The sequence below is a fragment of the Pristiophorus japonicus genome, chromosome 9 (assembly GCF_044704955.1).
Source record: "Pristiophorus japonicus isolate sPriJap1 chromosome 9, sPriJap1.hap1, whole genome shotgun sequence".
Classification (NCBI taxonomy): Eukaryota; Metazoa; Chordata; class Chondrichthyes; family Pristiophoridae; genus Pristiophorus; species Pristiophorus japonicus.
Window position 1 is genome coordinate 146,734,892 of NC_091985.1, and position 18,117 is coordinate 146,753,008.

The window sequence follows — 18,117 nt, forward strand, 5'->3', positions numbered from 1 at the left end:
GACCTCCCTGCTCCTATACTCAAATCCCCTAGCTATGAAGGCCAACATTTGCCTTCTTAACCGCCTGCTGTACCTGCATGCCAACCTTCAATGACAGATGTATCATGACACCCAGGTCTCGTTGCATCTCCCCTTTTCCTAATCTGCCGCCATTAAGATAATATTCTGCCTTCGTGTTTTTGCCACCAAAGTGGATAATCTCACATTTATTCACATTATACTGCATCTGCCATGCATTTGCCCACTCACCTAACCTGTCCAAGTCATCCTGCAGCCCCTTAGCATCCTCCTCACAGCTCACACCGCCACCCAGTTTAGTGTCATTTGCAAACTTGAAGATATTACACTCAATTCCCTCATCTAAATCATTGATGTATATTATAAATAGCTGTGGTTGCAGCACTGAGCCCTGCGGCACCCCACTAATCACTGCCTGCCATTCTGAAAAGGACCCGTTTATCCCGACTCTGTTTCCTGTCTGCCAACCAGTTCTCTATCCACGTCAATACACTACCCACAATACCATGTGCTTTAATTTTGCACACCAATCTCTTGTGTAGGATCTTGTCAAAAGCCTTTTGAAAGTCCAAATACACCACATCCACTGGTTCTCCCTTGTCCACTCTACCAGTTACATCCTCAAAAAATTCCAAAAGATTTGTCAAGCATGATTTCATAAATCCATGCTGACTTGGACCAATCCTGTCACTGCTTTCCAAATGTGCTGCTATTTCATCTTTAATAATTGATTCCAACATTTTCCCCAATACTGATGTCAGGCTAACCAGTCTATAATTACCCGTTTTCTCTCTTCCTCCTTTTTTAAAAAAGTGGTGTTACATTAGCTCCGCTCCAGTCCATAGGAACTGATCCAGAGTCGATAGACTGTTGGAAAATGATCACCAATGCATCCACTATTTCTAGGGCCATTTCCTTAAGTACTCTGGGATGCAGACTATCAGGCTCTGGGAATTTATCGGCCTTCAATCCCATCAATTACCTTAACACAATTTCCTGACTAATAAGGATTTCCTTCAGTTCCTCCTTCTCGCTAGACCCTTGGTCCCCTAATATTTCCGGAAGGTTATTTGTGTCTTCCTTCGTGAAGACAGAACCAAAGTATTTGTTCAATTGGTCTGCCATTTCTTTGTTCCCCATTATAAATTCACCTGAATCTGACTGCAAGGGACCTACATTTGTCTTCACTAATCTTTTTCTCTTCACAGCTTCCTCACTTTCAAAGTCATCATCACCAAGAGTCCAACTCTGTGCCACAGCAGGAAATCCTTGGAGGTGTCTGGAAAACATGTTGATTTCCAAATTGGCTACCAGGCTGCCTTTTTGCAATTTGAGCAAAAATCCCTTCACCATGGCTATATCTTACAGCTTCCTGAGACATCGACTGCATCAGCAGTGTGTGTCCAGGCTCAGGCCCGAGTTATCCTGTGCCTCAATCACAAGTTGTGCTTTTCATCATCATCTGAATTACAAACAAAGCTACAAAAGTCAATAACTTTACGGCATCAAATCTAGGTTTTTTGAAAGAATCCGAATTTGAACGAGGAAGAGTTGGGTTTTGTGTTTGTACTCTGCGGCTGTGTTAGAATTCCTTTCCCAGTGGATGAGAAACAAATGTCTGTTTTATTGTGACAGTTAAAATTCCAGCTAAAAGGGGGCTGGTTATAGAAGTTACATATTCCTATCTGGAATGCACAGCAAGGAGGAGAAGCAATGGTTCTCCCTCGTGGTGCACAGATCAATGCTATGGCGTAGAAATTGGATCGCGCCCAAATTGGAGTGCGTGCCCAGTGCAGCACATAGTCAAAGCGGCAGGGGCACAAGATTGGCCAGCTTGGATATTGGCCAATGATCTGAGGGGAGCTCGGGAGGCTGTGGGGGGGAGGGGCGGCGGGGAACAGAATGGGGGTGAATGGTGGACGGCAGCGGCACACGGTTTTAATGCAGAACTGGGAGGAGCACTCCTGCTCTTCCTGGCACCACAATAAAGGTAAGTAAAAAAAAAAACATTTACTGGTTTGGCTGCTGAGCGGCTGCAGCAATTGACTGCAGCATGTACGTCGCTTTCTGCTGTCATTCGCAATCCAATTTCCCAAATAGTGGCCTGAAACGGGCGCTAGACCCCGATTTGCATATTGAAAAGGTTCCAATGCCTAGTTCAGGCGCACACCCTGGACGCCTACGGAGGAGCCCTAACCAAATGACGCGCGGCGCGGAATGAGCATGCTCACCCCACCAACCATATTGGCCCTTAGGTGTCCAATTTATGCCTGTAAATTTGGCACACGTGATCCGAATGTCTAGGCCAAAAAGTTGGACTTCTGCATGATGCAGCTGCATATGCTTATCACACTCAGCAGGAATTTGGTTCTGGAATGTACATGGTATAATTTCCCCCCCGACCACCCACCTCTTTAGTTTAGCCAAATGTGTTTCTTCATTCTGTGCTCATCGGCCTATCAACAGAAATGAGGAAGTGTAATCAGGAAAGACAGGACTTTGGCTCAGCGTCTTGTGTTTGATCAGCGTAAATTAATGACGTGCTGAGTCCAAAATCACATCTGTGCAAACCAATGAGCTAAGGTTGAAATACCTGTCCAAAACCAGATCTGGAGCAAATATGAGCTTTCCCGGATGTTCCATGGAGCGCCAGACAAGGCCAATCATCAAGATTTCTAACCAGCAGCATTCCAATAGTTGCACCTGGTCATGAAGCGTTAAATCCACGAATCCTGGGGGAGTGGGGGAAAAGACTGTGTTAGAGATACATATACAGTAAATACAGTGAGAACAAGACATAGCAAGCATCGAGTCAGCTAATTGTATACAGGGCTGACAGCACAGCGCTGTGCCCATTCTCCTGGAGCAAGCACACACACATTGCAATCATGCTGACAGCATCAATCAAATGAAAAAACAAATCCATGAACACCTTATATTATACAGTATTAAGAAATGGTTTGCACCAAGACGATCGACTAGGGAGCGGAAAGCCCCAGATCGTCTCAACCTGTAAATAAGTGTACTATTGACTTTGGGGGGAGTGATGTTATGTATGTAACACCATGTAACCAGCATGCTGTCGCCACTAGAGGGCATATCTGTTGGAGTCCCAAGGGATCCCAGCATCCCTTGGGAGCACTGTATATAAGCAGGTCTTCCATGCTGTACCAGTACTCTGGAGTTAGAATAAAGAGACTAAGATCATACTTACTCACGTCTACAAGACTCAGTCATGTTGCTTTATTTGAGATATACAATTAGATATAATAATATTGGAGAGGGGGAAGAAAGGCTGTTTGAATGACAGTCATGAATCATCCAATCAAATAACAAAGAGTCTGTTCACTTTCCAATGAGCATGAGAAGGGGGAGCACTGCACGGATGGATGTGTCAGCCGACCAATGGCGAAAGCATGGAGCTATAATCAGACAGAAATGGAAGCTGAGCCGAAGGAGGAGATATTAGAAGGGGCGATTGAGAGAGGTGGAGAGGCAGAGGTTTAGGGAGGGAATTTCAGAGATTAGGGCCTAGGCAGTTAAAGCACAGCCAACAATGGTGGGGTGAAGGAGGTAGGGATGCACACAGACAAAATCAGAGGATGAATGAGATCTCAAAAGGGTTGCAGGATTGGATGTTACAGAAATGAAGCAAAGCAAGGCCACAAAGGGATTTAAACACGATGCTGAGAATTTTAAAATCGAGGCATTGGCGGACTAGGACCATGATTCAGTGAGCACAAGGGTCAGGGGTGATGGGTGAACGGGACTTGGTGTGGGATAGGATACAGGCAGCAGACTTTTGGATGAGCTGAAGCTTACAGAGGGCGGAAGGTGAGAGGCCGTCCAGGAGAGCTTTGGAATAGTCGGGACTAGAGGTATTGGAGGCATGGATGAGGGTTTCAGCAGCAGATGGGCTGAGGCAGGGGCTGAGTCGGGCGATGTCACAAAGATAGCTAAAGGGGGGTTTAAGTCGTATACTTCACAGAGTAAATTTAGCAAGGCTTTGAGTCTCACTGGATGAGCATGTGGTTCAGCCCTCAGTGCCTGATTTGTGGTATTCCCAATTTTTTAGTCTGGAAAACGGAGAGTGCCAAGAATTAGGAGATCTCTGCACCTGATTCCCGAACCACTTCGTGTGAGCTTCCACACTGAATATCCAATAGAAAGAGTTGGCAGAGTTTTATTCATTCACAAGTTATCCACCAGACTGACGGAGGAAACCCTTTGAAATACGATGAAACTGCTTTTGTACTTAACACTTTACCACTTCCTACATATTAAAGACCTTACTTCTGCACACACTTCTTGTCAACTTTTTCCACTAAAAGTTGCTATGTCTATATTTATAATGGAAACTATGCGAACTTGTCACGCTATAATCACACTGTCCTGCCAGTGAAAGATCTGCAGCGCCACCACTGTCCTGAAGTTGTAATTACAACGTGACAAGTTTGCATCGGCAGTTCCCATTATAAATATGGACATAGGGATTTTTAATGAAAATGTAAAAAATAAGGATAGAATGTGCGACTTCAAAGATAAATGTTGGCTGAGAGACTGAGTGGGTGTCCTGCTCCCGAACCCCATCACTTCTCTAAGTCACCTGCTAAAGAAAGAAAGGAATACATTTATATAGCGCCTTTCACGTCCTCAGGAGGGCCCAAAGGAGATCTGTGAGTACGATCTGAAGATAGATCTTCCTCTGGTATTCCCTCCCTTCCAGGGAAGCATGACATCCAATCCAGCTCCTTGCACCAGTGCAGGTTGTTAATGTATTTGCTGCATGGGTTCTTTGCTTAAGAATTCATAGCAACACATTGCTATTAAGAACTAGTTGGTTTATTCACAAAAGTTTATCACATTACACATTACCAGTTCATCCACTAGGCTCACGACTGCATACCTCATCATGAATGACCTAGACTTAACTGACTGGGGTTTTATTGAGTCTTGTGAACATCAAGTGACTGGCTAAGCCCCTCACAATGCAACAGTTCGACAAACCTGTGAGCATACTCACAGGTGCATTCATACACAGGTGAATCAGAAGCTTACGAGCATGGGGACTAAATATTCTCTACTTATCCATCATCTAGCTTAGAAGAGACCATACTGAAGAGAAGAACACAGGAACAGGAGGAGGCCATTCAGCCCCTCAAACCTGTTCCACCATTCAATCAGATCATGGCTGATCGGTACCTCAACTCCATTTATCCATATTTGTTCCATATCCCTTGTTACCCTTACCCAACAAAAATCTATTGATCTCTGTCTTGAAAGCTATAATTGGACCCCAGCATCCACAACCTTTTGGGAGAGTGTTCAAGATTTCCACTACCCTTTGTGTGAAAAGGTGCTCCCTGATTTAGCTCCTGAATGGCATGGTTCTAAATTGAAGATTATGCCCCTTGTTCTTGAATCCTCCACCAGAGGAAATAGTTTCTCTCTATCTGCACTATTGAATTATTTTACCATTTTAAACACCTCTATCAGATCACCTGAGCCACTAGTCATTCTAACAGAAACCCCTAATTTGAGTGCAAATTCTCTCCTAGTCCAGTCGCTGTCCCTTTAGTTATCGTATCTGAGAAGGGGAATGCTTAGTGCATTCTTGCTAAAGCATTCGGCTTCTTGAATCTGAAACATTCTTCCTTGTAATCGCTCTGTCAGAACACAAACTAACTTGTGTTCAAAAACAGCATTCATTACCAATACTCAGCAGCAGTTACACCTGGCCTCGTCACGTGAGCCCTGTTTTTGGTTGTCTGTACATATGTACTGTCGGAGGTGCCGTCTTTCGGATGGGACATTAAACCAAGGCCCTGTCTGTGCTCTCAGATGGATGTCAAAGATCACATGGTGTTATTCAAAGAAGAGCAGGGGAGTTCGCCAAGTGTCCTGGCTAATATTTAGCCCTCAACCAGCAGTACTAAAACTGATGATCTGGTCATTGTCATATTGCTGTTTTGGGGACCTTGCTGTGTGCACTTTGGCTGCTGTGTGTCTGCATTACAACAAGTGACTACATTTTAAAAGTACTTAATTGCCTGTAAAGCTTTTTGGGACGTCCCGAGGTCATGAAAGGCACTATATAAATGCAAGTCTTTGTTTTTATATATTTTTGCACCTATGACGAGACAAGGTTTTTGCCATCTCCACCATCACTCCGCATGTTGGCCATCCTGTCCACAATCGGGGAAACTGATGTACGTTGAGGAGAGGTGACTGTACGGATGGGCAGCGGGTGAAACCTGGTGAACAGATTGCTCAGTAACAGGCCTTTTTCTTGAAGTTTAGTTTGACCATCCAACATTGCCTCCTGTACATGTCCCCATGCCACATCACACACCTTTGCTGGAGACCTGCCAATAAGTGCTTCTCGAGGACAACCTGGAGGGACCGGGCCTCATGTGGGTAAATGCAGAGTTCCGACTCAAATCTCCTCAGTGTTATTATTGTTGTGATCGGAAGCTCATCACATGAAGGGTCGAGAAGCAAACTCATGCCCTGCTACTCCACTGCCCCAACACCTTTTTACTATCATAGAATAATACATCGCAAAAAGAGGTCATTCAGCCCACTGTGCCTGTGCCGGCTCTTTGAAAGGGCTATCCAATTAATCCCACTTCCCTGTTCTTTCCCCAGAGCCTTGCAATTCTCTCCCCTTCAACTATTTATCCAATTCCCTTTTGAATGTTACTACTGAATCTGTTTCCATCACCCTTTCAGGCAATGTACTCCATATCACTACAACTCGCTGTGTGAAATAATGTTTCCTTGTGTCACCTCTCGTTCTGTAGCCAATTATCTTAAATCTGTGTCCACTTTTGGCACTGGAAACAGTGTCTTCTTATTTACTCTATCAAAACCATTCGTTATTGTGAACACCTCCATCAAATCTCCTCTTAAACTTCTCTGCTCGAAGGAAAACAATCACCGCTTCTCCAGTCTCTCCACTGACACCTGGTACCATTCTAGTAAATCTCTCCTGCCCTCTCACCAAGGCCTTGACATCCTTCCTAAAGTGTGGTGTCCAGAATTTAATACAATACTTCAGCTGGGGCCTAACCAGTGTTTTACCATAACTTCCTCGCTTTTGTACTCTGTTGTCTCTATTAATAAAGCCAAGGATCCCAAAGCTTTTTAACAACCTAGCTGTTGTGTATGAAATAACTCAATAGACGGAATACTGTAAACTCCGAACAGGTACAAACCTGGCTCTACTTTATTCGGGCCCAAAGTGATTACATTACAAGATGGCTGGCCTTTTATACCTGAGCCTCACACACGTGCGCATAGCCCAATGACCTCTGACAGTGGCGCCACCTGGTGGCTAGTAAACCCAAGCACACATACATAACAATATCCCCCTTTAAGGTAGTAGTAAAGGGGGATATTGTCATGTATGAATGCTTGGGTTTACAAATTGAGATGGTCCGGGGCTTTCCGCTCCTGAGTTGAACAACTCCAGCCTTGGGTGAGCATTCTGAGTCTGTTATGACTGGGGTCTGGGCAGCTGATCTGATGGGAGTGGCAATGGCCACTTCAGGGATTGAAAGTCCAGATTCATTGACCATGTCAGTGATTGAAAGTCCAGATTCATTGATGATAACAGAGTTCTCTGATGACTGAGGGTAGGTTGGTTGGTCACTGATTGTGTCTTCCTCAGACTGTTCCGGTTCATCCATGTGCTGCAGCTTTATCTGATTGACATGTTTCCTGAATGTCTGCCAATTCTTGAGCTTGACAACAAACACTCTATTACTCTCCTTGGCCATAACAGTACCGGCAATCCATTTGAGACCTTGACCATAATTCAGTACATACACAGGATCATTGATAGAAATGTTGTGACACAGTAGCACGATCGTGATACCCTTGCTGACTTTGACATCTGTATTCGACACGATTATTCATCAGGGTGGACGAGAGAGAGCCTGGTCTTGAGATGTCTCAAAAGCTCTATCTTGAGACGCACCCCAAACCCAAATGTCGCCTTTTCTTAGCAGCATGTGCAGTGGTCCTAATAAGGTGCAAAATCTACGTAAGAAATTACCGAAGTAGTTGAGTAGACTAACGAATGAACGCAGCTTCATCACATTCTGAGGCTTGGGTGCATTTTTGATGGATTGGTTTTCGAGTCTGTTGGCCTGATACCGTCAGCAGCAATTTTCTTCCCCAGGAATTCGACTTCCGGTGCCATGAAGGCGCACTTCGAGCGTTTCAGCCTGAGTCCCACTTTGTCCAGACGATGTAGAACCTCTTCCAGGTTGTTCAGATGTTCGGCGGAGTCACGACCTGTGACCAGTATGTCTTCTTGGAACACGACGGTTCTGGGGACTGACTTCAGTAGATTCTCCATGTTCCTCTGAAATATGGCTGCAGCTGAGCAAATTCCAAAAGGGCACCTGTTGTAGATAAACAGTCCTTTATAAGTGTTGATGCACGTAAGTTTCTTCGACGTGTCGAGCAGCTCCTGTGTCATGTAGGCCGACATCAGATCCAGTTTTGTGAACGACTTCCCCACGGCTAGCGTTGCAAACAGGTCATCAGCCTTCGGTAATGGGTATTGATCCTGTTTCGAAACTCGGTTGATCATAATCTTGTAGTCTCCACAAATCCTGACAGTGCCATCATTTTTCAACACGAGAAAAATGGGGCTGGCCCATTCGTTAAATTCAACTGGTGATATGATCCCTTCACATTGGAGTCTGTCCTGTTCGATTTCGACCATCTCCCTCATCACGTACGGAACTGCCCGAGCTTTATGATGGACGGGTCTTGCATCTGAGTCCACGTAGATCTGCACCTTGGCTCCCGTGAAATTGCTGATGCCTGGTTCAAACAGCGAGAGGAACTTGCTCAGCACTTAGGCAAATAGAGTATCCGACGACGACGACAATGCTTTGATCTCATTCCAGTTCCATTTGATTTTTCGAACCAGTTCCTGCTGAACATCATTGGACCATTGCCTGGAACAATCCATAACTGTAAATCGTGAACCGCACCATCATACGACACCTTGATTACTGCACTGCCAATCATCGTTATGAGTTCTTAAGTGTACGTACGCAACTTGGCATTGACTGGACTCAGCTTAGGCCTCACAGCCTTAGTATCCCACAGCCTGTCGAATGTCCTCTGGCTCATTATTGATTGACTCGCACCCGTGTCCAATTCCATCGATACCGGCACACCATTAAGTTTTACATTAAACATTATCGGTTGGCTCTTTGTTAGGAACGCATAAAGTCCATACACTTCCTCCACTGGTATCTCGGATTGCATATCCGGATCCATGCTAGACTGGTCATCGTCCTCCATGTGGAGTGTCGCAGCACGCTTGCTCAGTTGTGGACACACGTGCTGGAGATGCCCCACTCTCGAACAGCCTTTACAAATATACTGTTTAAACCGACACCGATGATTTCCCCCACAACGCCAACACGGTGATATTGTATTCATTCCCATTGGCAGACTATGAGCAGCCACAGGTTTCGCGTATGCAGTCTGGTAGGCCCTGCCATATGCAGCTCTGCCAAATGACGATACTATCTTGTTTACAGTACTTGCCGAGTTCCGATTTTTCAATGATATCTGCTTTACGTTTTTGTCTGTCGTCATCCATGCCTGGGCAATCGTGATGGCCTTGCTCAAATCCAGCGTCTCCGCACCAGTAGCTTACGCAGGATCACCTTGTGGTTGATGCCGATTACAAAGAAGTCCCGCAGCATGTCTGCCAACGCAGTTTCGAACTTACATGGTCCAGCTAGACGTCTTAGGTCGGTAACAAATTCCGAGACATCCTGGCCCTCAGAATGAACATGGGTATAGAATCGATATCTTGAGATGATGATGCCTTCATCTGGTTTGAGATGGTTACGTACCAGAGCACACAATGTTTCATAGTCCTTGTCCATTGGACTTTAAGAGCGAGAGGAGATTCTTTATGAGTCCATAGATTTTCGGACCGCAAACCGTGAGGAGAACCTTTCTCCATTTTGTTGGCCACGAAGTACTGGTTCAAGTGGGCTACAAAGTCTGCCCAAACTTCTCCCTCCACGAATCGCTCCAGAATTCCAATTGGGCTCATTTTTGCATGCGAAGGTTCTTGTTACCTCGTCGCCAAAAGTTGTGTATGCCATGACTCAATAGACTGAATACTATAAACTCCAAACAGATACAAATCTGGCTCTACTTTATTAGGACCCAAAGTGCTTACATTACAAGATCGTTGGCCTTTTATACCTGGGCCGCACACTGTCGGAGGTCATTGGGCTGTGCGCACCTGGTGGCTAGTAAACCCAAGCATACATACATGACATTATCCAAGCCCAGATCATTAATATATATATCAAAATGAGCAGTGGTCCTAATACTGACCCCTCGGAAACACCACTGCATACTTCCCTCCCGTCTGAAAAACAACTTATCACGACTCTGCTTTCTGCCCCTTAGCCAATTTCGTATCAACTCTGCCACTGTCCCTTTAATCCCATGGACTTCAACTTTGCTAACAAGTCTATTATGTGGTACTTTCTCAAACATCTTTATGAAAACATCATTTCCTATTCTTCACTCCCCCCTGCTATTCTGTTGTAATCATTTACACCTCTTCTGGACCCATCTTTTGTTTCTTTACTTGACTCATTATCACCCCCTTTTGCCTCGCGCCAACATCCCTTTTGTCATTTAATCACTCCTGCCCTCGACCTATCACAAACCTTCCCTTTGTTCTCTCTTCTCCCCAACCCCACCCCCAGCTTTTCCCCGCCTCTATGCTTGCTTAAAAGCTGTTTATTTCCAACCTCTTCCAGTTCTGATGAAAGGTCATTGACCTGAAATGTTAACTTCATTTCTCTCTCCACAGATGCTCAGTGTTTCCTGCATTTTCTGTTTTTATTTCAGACTTTCACCATCCACTGTATTGTTCTTTTGTTTGATCATTCTATTCTTGATTGTTTGAAGAATGTGGGTAAGACTGGCAAGCCAATAGATATTGCCCAACCCTCGTTGTCTTGAGTGCATTAAGAGTTAACCACATGGAGTGGGACTAGGGTCACATAAAAACATAGGCCTTATGCCTTAAGCCTGCTCTGCCATTTAATAAGATCATGGCTGATCTTCGACCTCAACTCCCCTTTCCTGCACTATCCCCATTGTCATGTATCTCACACCACTGTATATAACTGTATTTTACCATGCTATACATGATTGTAACAAGATATGACCTGTAACCACAAGCTTACCTTACCACCAGGTGTGCACTTGCAGGAGACACTGCACACCTGTCCCACACAGATATATAAAGGCAGGTTTCAGGCAAGTATGGCATTCCAGAGCTGTGAAATAAAGGTGCAGGTCCAGAGTGACCTTGACTTCAGCATGTGCCTCGTGTAAGTTTGTACTGCAGGGTCAGGACTTTACAGTGGCGATGAGTTACGGGATCACAGAATCCACAGAATGGCTACCAACGGCTCAGATGAGAAATACAATGCTGGAGATAATTGGGAGGACTTTATAGAAAGGATCCAGCAAAGCTTTGTAACCAAACACTGGTTGGGCGACGATAAGGCAGACATCTCTTGACCAGCTGTGGCTCGAAAACAGACGCCTTATTGAAGGACCTGCTGGCACCCGAGAAACCAGCAAGCAAGTTGTTTGAAGAGTTGAGCACACTGGTGAGAGACCACCTGAAGCCAGCGAGCAGCCTACACATGGCCAGACACAGGTTCTACAACTACAGACACTGTGTGGGCCAGAGCATACCCAACTTTGTGGTGGAACTTCGGAGGCTGGCTAGTTCATGTGAGTTCTCCGATGAACTAAGGAGAGAAGTACTGAGAGACTTTTTTATTGAAGGAATAGACCACGCAGGCATATTCTGAAAGCTCATAGAGACCAAGAACTTGACCCTAGAGGCAGCAGCACTGGTCGCACAGACATTCTTGGCAGGAGAAGAAGAAACGAGGTTGATCTATACTGCGGGTACGACAACTAACGAAACATCGGAAGAAGGGGTTCACAGCGTGCAACAAGCCGCTACCCCCACACACAGACAAAGGCAGGAGAGCAGGCCTTCAACAGCAGGCAGTGGCGCCAGAAGCCATCAAGGGCCACATGAACGGCCGTTCACACCTCATCAACCCACAATGCGAGCAATCAATTACAAACTGAGAGAAGCTCAAGAGAGATCAGCCAGACGCAGCTCATCCTTCGGAAACAATGGAAGCGGTCTGTGCTGGAGATGTGGGGGAAGGCACTCATCAAGGGGGTGTCGATTTCAGCACGCCGTTTCCAGAAACTGCAACTATACAGGGCATCTGGCCCGCATGTGCAGAAAAACAGCAGCTCGGCTGGTATATGAATCGGAAGGGTCGGAAAGCGGACCAGAAGACGGTGGGGACAGTGCCCAGGACACCGAGGTACAGTGGGTCAACACGATCAATGTCCACTGTTCTTACAACAAGACGCCTCCAATAATGATGAGGGTCCTACTCAACGGGATACCCGTCAACATGGAACTGGACGTGGGAGCAATTCAATCTCTCATGAGCGTCCAACAATTTGAACAACTGTGGCCGCACAAAAGCAATAGACCAAAACTCACAAGGGTCGACACCAAACTAAGGACCTATACCAAAGAAATCGTCCCAGTCCTTGGCAGTGCCATGCTCTCAGTCACACACAAAGGGACGATGAACCGACTTCCCCTGTGGATTGTCCCCGGAGATCTCCCAGCACTGTTGGGGAGAAGCTGGCTGGCAAAACTAAATTGGAAATGGGATGATGTTCACGCCATGTCGTCAGAGGAACGGACCTCCTGCTCAACAGTTCTAAGTCGATTTGAACATCTCTTTCAGCCAGGTGTGGGCACCTTCAAAGGGGCTAATGTTAAAATCAGGATGCTAGACCAGTCCATCACAAGGCTAGAGCTGTGCTCTATGTGATGAGGGAAAAGATTGAACACGAACTGGACAGGCTTCTGCGGGAAGGCATTATCTCACCCGTGAAATTTAGCGACTGGGCAAGTCCCATCGTCCCTGTCATGAAGCCTGATGGATCCATACGAATCTGTGGGGATTACAAATCTACCATAAATAGAGTCTCCCTACAGGACCAATACCTGCTGCCCAGAGCGGAGGACCTATTTGCGACATTGGCTGGAGGAAAACTTTTCTCAAAACTAGATCTCACATCTGCGTATATGACGCAAGAACTGACCGAAGAGTCTAAGCTACTCACCACCATCAACACACATCAAGGCCTTTTCATGTACAATCAATGCCCATTCGGCATCAGGTCGACAGCTGCTATATTCCAGCGCAACATGGAGAGTCTGCTCAAGTCCATCCCAGGGACGGTTGTGTTTCAAGATGACATACTCATCACGGGCAGGGACACTGACTCTCATCTCGGCAATTTAGAGGAAGTTCTAAAGCGATTGGATCGGGGAGGCCTAAGCGTTAAGAAATCCAAGTGTCTGTTTCTAGCGCCCGAGGTTGAATTTTTGGGCAGAAGGATTGTCGCTGATGGAATCCGTCCAACAGAATCCAAAACCGAAGCAATTCGTCTGGCACCCAGGCCCCGGAATGTCTCGGAACTGCACGCCTTTCTCGGGCTACTCAATTACTTTGGGAACTTTATGCAGAACTTGAGCACGCTGCTGGAGCCTCTCCACGTGCTACTCAGAAAGGGCTGCGATTGGTTTTGGGGGGACGCCCAAGAACGCGCCTTCAATAAGGCACGCAACCTTCTGTGTTCCAACAGTGTTTTGACTTTTCTTGACCCAGGTAAAAAGCTAGTTCTTACATGTGACGCGTCAGCATACGGGGTCGGGTGCGTTTTACAGCGTGTCAATGGTGCGGGTAAATTACAACCCATTGCATCCAGGTCACTTTCGCGGGCGGAGCGCGGGTACGGTATGGTGGAGAAGGAGGCGCTCGCGTGCGTGTACGGTGTCAAAAAGATGCACCAATACCTTTTTCGGGGCCAAGTTCACGTTAGAAACCGACCACAAACCCCTTATGTCCCTGCTATCCGAGAGCAAGGCAATAAACGGCAACGCCTCGGCGCGCATTCAACGGTGGGCACTCATGCTGGCGTCTTACGACTACACAATAAGGCACAGACCAGGCACAGACAACTGTGCCGACGCGCTTAGCAGGATACCCCTGGCGACCACGGAAGGGTCTGACGAACAGGACTGTGAGATGGTCATGGCAATCAATGCCTTTGAGTCCACAGGTTCGCCCATGACGGCTCGCCAAATCAGAGCCTGGACGACCAGTGACCCCACGTTATCCTTAGTCAAAAGATGTGTTTTAACTGGTGACTGGGCAGAGGCTCGCGATGCCTGCCCTGAGGAGATCAAACCTTTCCATAGGCGCATGCATAAACTATCACTACAGGCAGACTGCCTGATGTAGGGCAGCCAAGTAGTCATGCCTTTGCGAGGCAGAGAGGCGTTTGTCCGGGAGCTCCACCGCGAGCACTCGGGAATCGTTCTCAAGAAGGCCATAGCCAGATCCCACATCTGGTGGCCTGGCATTGACGCGGACTTGGAGCTCTGCGTCCGACGGTGCACTATTTGTGCCCAACTCAGCAATGCCCCAAGGAAGGCCCCCCTGAGCCCCTGGCCCTGGCCCACCAAACCGTGGTTGCAGGTGCACGTAGACTATGCGGGCCCATTCATTGGCAAAATATTCCTCGTAGTCGTCGATGCATTTTCAAAGTGGATCGAATGTACCATTTTAAACTCGAGCACCATCTCCACCACTGTGGAGAGCCTTAGAACCATGTTTGCAACGCACGGAATTCCTGACATATTGGTCAGTGATAATGGTCCATGCTTCACCAGCGCAGAATTCCAAGATTTTATAGTTGATCACGGCATAAATCACGGTAAGTCGGCACCGTTCAAGCCGGCCTCCAATGGCCAGGTGGAGCGAGCAGTGCAAATCATTAAACAAGGCATGCTAAAAATCCAAGGTCCCACGCTACAGATCTCGTCTGCATTCGTTGACTGGGGTTCCCCCCGCGCAACTATTGATGAAACGGATCTTAAAGACTAGGCTCTCGTTAATCCTCCCAGACATGCATGAAAATATTGAGGCAAAACACCGGAAGCTAACTGAGTACCATGACCGAAATTCGAGGGGGAGGTGGAATGAGATAGGGGACAAAGTGTTTGTGCTAAACTGTGGCAGGGTTCCCAAATGGCTACTGGTTGTACAAATGGACAATGGCCAAACCTGCCGGAGGCATGTAGACCAAGTAAAAAGTAGATTCACCAACAAAACTGCAGAACCAGAGGCAGACTACAATGTGGAACTCACACCACACCTGGTGGACAGACAGAGGGAACAACCTGAGGAAAGGGCAGTCTCAACAGACAGCTCAGGCGAGACACCAGCAATCATACTGAACGAAACAGACAGCCCAGGCGAGATACCAGCAATCACAACGAAAGAAAAACAGGCACCAAGGCAAACAACTGAACCACAACTAAGACGCTCCACGCGAGAGCGTAGACCACCTGAGAGATTGAATCTATAAAGACAATAAGACCTTGGGGGAGGGTGATGTCATGTATCTCACACCACTGTATATAACTGTATCTTACCATGCTATACATGACAGTTACTAGATATGACCTGTAACCACAAGCATACCTTACCACCAGGGGTGCACTTGCAGGAGACACTGCACACCTGTTCCACACAGGTATATAAAGGCAGGTCTCAGGCAAGTGTGGCATTCCAGAGCTGTGAAATAAAGGTGAGTGACCTTGACTTCAGCATGTGCCTCGTGTAAGTCTGTACTGCAGGGTCAGGACTTTACACCCATATCCCTTGATTCCCTTAATATTCAAAAATCTATCGATCACTGTCTTGAATATACTCAACGACTGAACCTCCACAGCCCTCCAGGGTAGATAATTCCAAAGATTCACCACCCTCTGAGTGAAGAAATGTCTCCTCATCTCGGTCCTAAATGGCTGACCCCTTATTCTGAGACTGTGACCCCTGGTTCTAGACTCCCCAGCCACAGGACACATCCTCCCTGCGTCTACCCTGTCAAACCCTGTAAGAATGTTGTATGTTTCAATGACAACGCCTCTCATTCTTCTAAACTTTAGAGAATATAGGTCGAGTCTACTCAATCTCTCCTCAGAGGACAATCCCCCCCCCATCCCAAGAATCAATCTGATGAACCTTCGTTGCACTCCCTCTATGGCAAGTATATCCTTCCTTAGGTAAGGAGACCAATACTCCAGGTGTGGTCTCACCAGGGCCCTATATAATTGCAGTAAGATGTCTTTACTCTTATACTCAAATCCTCTTGTAATAAAGGACAACATACTATTTGCTTTCTTAATTGCTTGCTGTATCTGCATGTTAGCTGTCAGTGATCAGCAGCAAACTTGGATATATTAAATTTTGTCCCCTCATCATTGATATAGATTGTGAATAACTGAGGCCCAAGCACTGATCCTTGCGGAACCCCACTAGTTACAGTCTGCCAACCCGAAAATTACCCATTTATTCCTACTCTCTGTTTCTGTCCATTAACCAATCCTCAATCCATGCTAGTAAATCACTCCCAATCTCGTGAGCCCTAATTTTGTTTAATAACCTCTTGTGTGGCACCTTATCGAATGCCTTCTGAAAATCCAAGTACACCACATCCACTGGTTCTCCCTTATCTATTTTGCTAGCTACAACCTCAAAAAACTCTAACAGATTTGTCAAACATGATTTCCCTTTCATAAATCCATGTTGACTCTGCCCAATCCTATTATTATTTTCTAAGTGCCCTGTTACCACATCCTTAATAAAAGACTCTAGCATTTTCCCTACTACTGATGTCAGGCTAACTGGTCTGTAGTTCTCCGTTTTCTCTCTCCCTCCTTTCTTAAATAGCGGGGTTACATTTGCTACCTTCCAATCTGCGGGAACCGTTCTAGAATCTATGGAATTTTGGAAAATGACAACCAATGCATCCACTATCTCGATAGCCACCTCGTTCAAATCCCTAAGATGTAGGCCAGACTGGGTAAGGGCAGCAGGTTCCCTTTGTTGAAGGGCATTAGTGACCCAATTGGGTTTTTACAACAATCTGCCAATCACAAATTACCAGATGTATTGAATTTGGTTTCAAAATTTGGCATTTTTGGGATCCGAACACATAGATGCTGGGCTGCTATTCCAGCTTCATAATCACTTACCTATCCTTATGATGGCCCAAAGCAGACATTCCAGGGGTCATTTTATGAGTGCCAATAGGGCGCCTTGTCCTCCATGAGTGAAAATTGGAAATTCAGGCAGGAAAATGGCAAAAAACTACAACTTTAAGGGGGCATTCAAAAAGCCCCCTTAAAGTAGTAAAACGTCCCAAGGTGCTTCACAGAGGAGTTATCAGACACAATTTTACACCGAGGCACATAAGGACATATTAGGACAGGTGCTTGGTCAAAGAGGTTGGTTTGAAGGAGCACCTTAAAGGAGGTGAGAGAGAAGTGGAACGGTTTTTGGGGGGAATTCCTGAGCTTAGGGCCTAGTCAACTGAAGGCACTGAAACCAATCTTTTTAGGCAGTCCCTCGGAGTCGAGGATGACTTGCTTCCAAACTAAAAATGAGTTCTCAGGTGACTGAAGAGTCCAATGCGGGACCTACAGTCACTGTCACAGGTGGGGCAGACGGTGGTTGAAGGAACAGGTGGGTGGGGGGCCTGGGTTGCCGCACGCTCCTTCCGCTGTCTATGCTTGGCTTCAGCTTGCTCTCTGTGAAGAGACTCGAGGTGTTCAGCACCTTCCCGGATGCTTTTCCTCCACTTTGGGCGCTCTTGGGCCAGGGATTCCCAGGTGTCGGTGGGGATGTTGCACATTTTCAAGGGGGCTTTGAGGGTGTCCTTGAAGCGTTTCTTCTGCCCATCTGGGGCTCGCTTGCCGAGCCAGAGCTCCGAGTAGAGCACTTGTTTTGGGAGTCTCGTGTCAGGCCCATCCAGCGGAGCTGATCGAGCGTGATCAATGCTTCGATGCTGGGGATATCGGCCTCAGCAAGAACACTGACATTGGTGCACCTATCCTGCCAA

General features: G+C 46.5%; 1 protein-coding gene across 6 annotated transcripts in view; it reads right to left on the reverse strand.

Moving 5' to 3' along the window:
- esr1 (estrogen receptor 1) overlaps nt 1-18,117 on the reverse strand; it is a 408,574-nt gene that overhangs the window by 149,890 nt on the left and 240,567 nt on the right. For all 6 annotated transcript variants that reach the window (XM_070889920.1, XM_070889924.1, XM_070889921.1 and 3 more), the window contains one exon: nt 2,612-2,750. In XM_070889920.1, the coding sequence (XP_070746021.1) occupies nt 2,612-2,750 (139 nt within the window). The remainder of the gene's footprint in view (nt 1-2,611; nt 2,751-18,117) is intronic.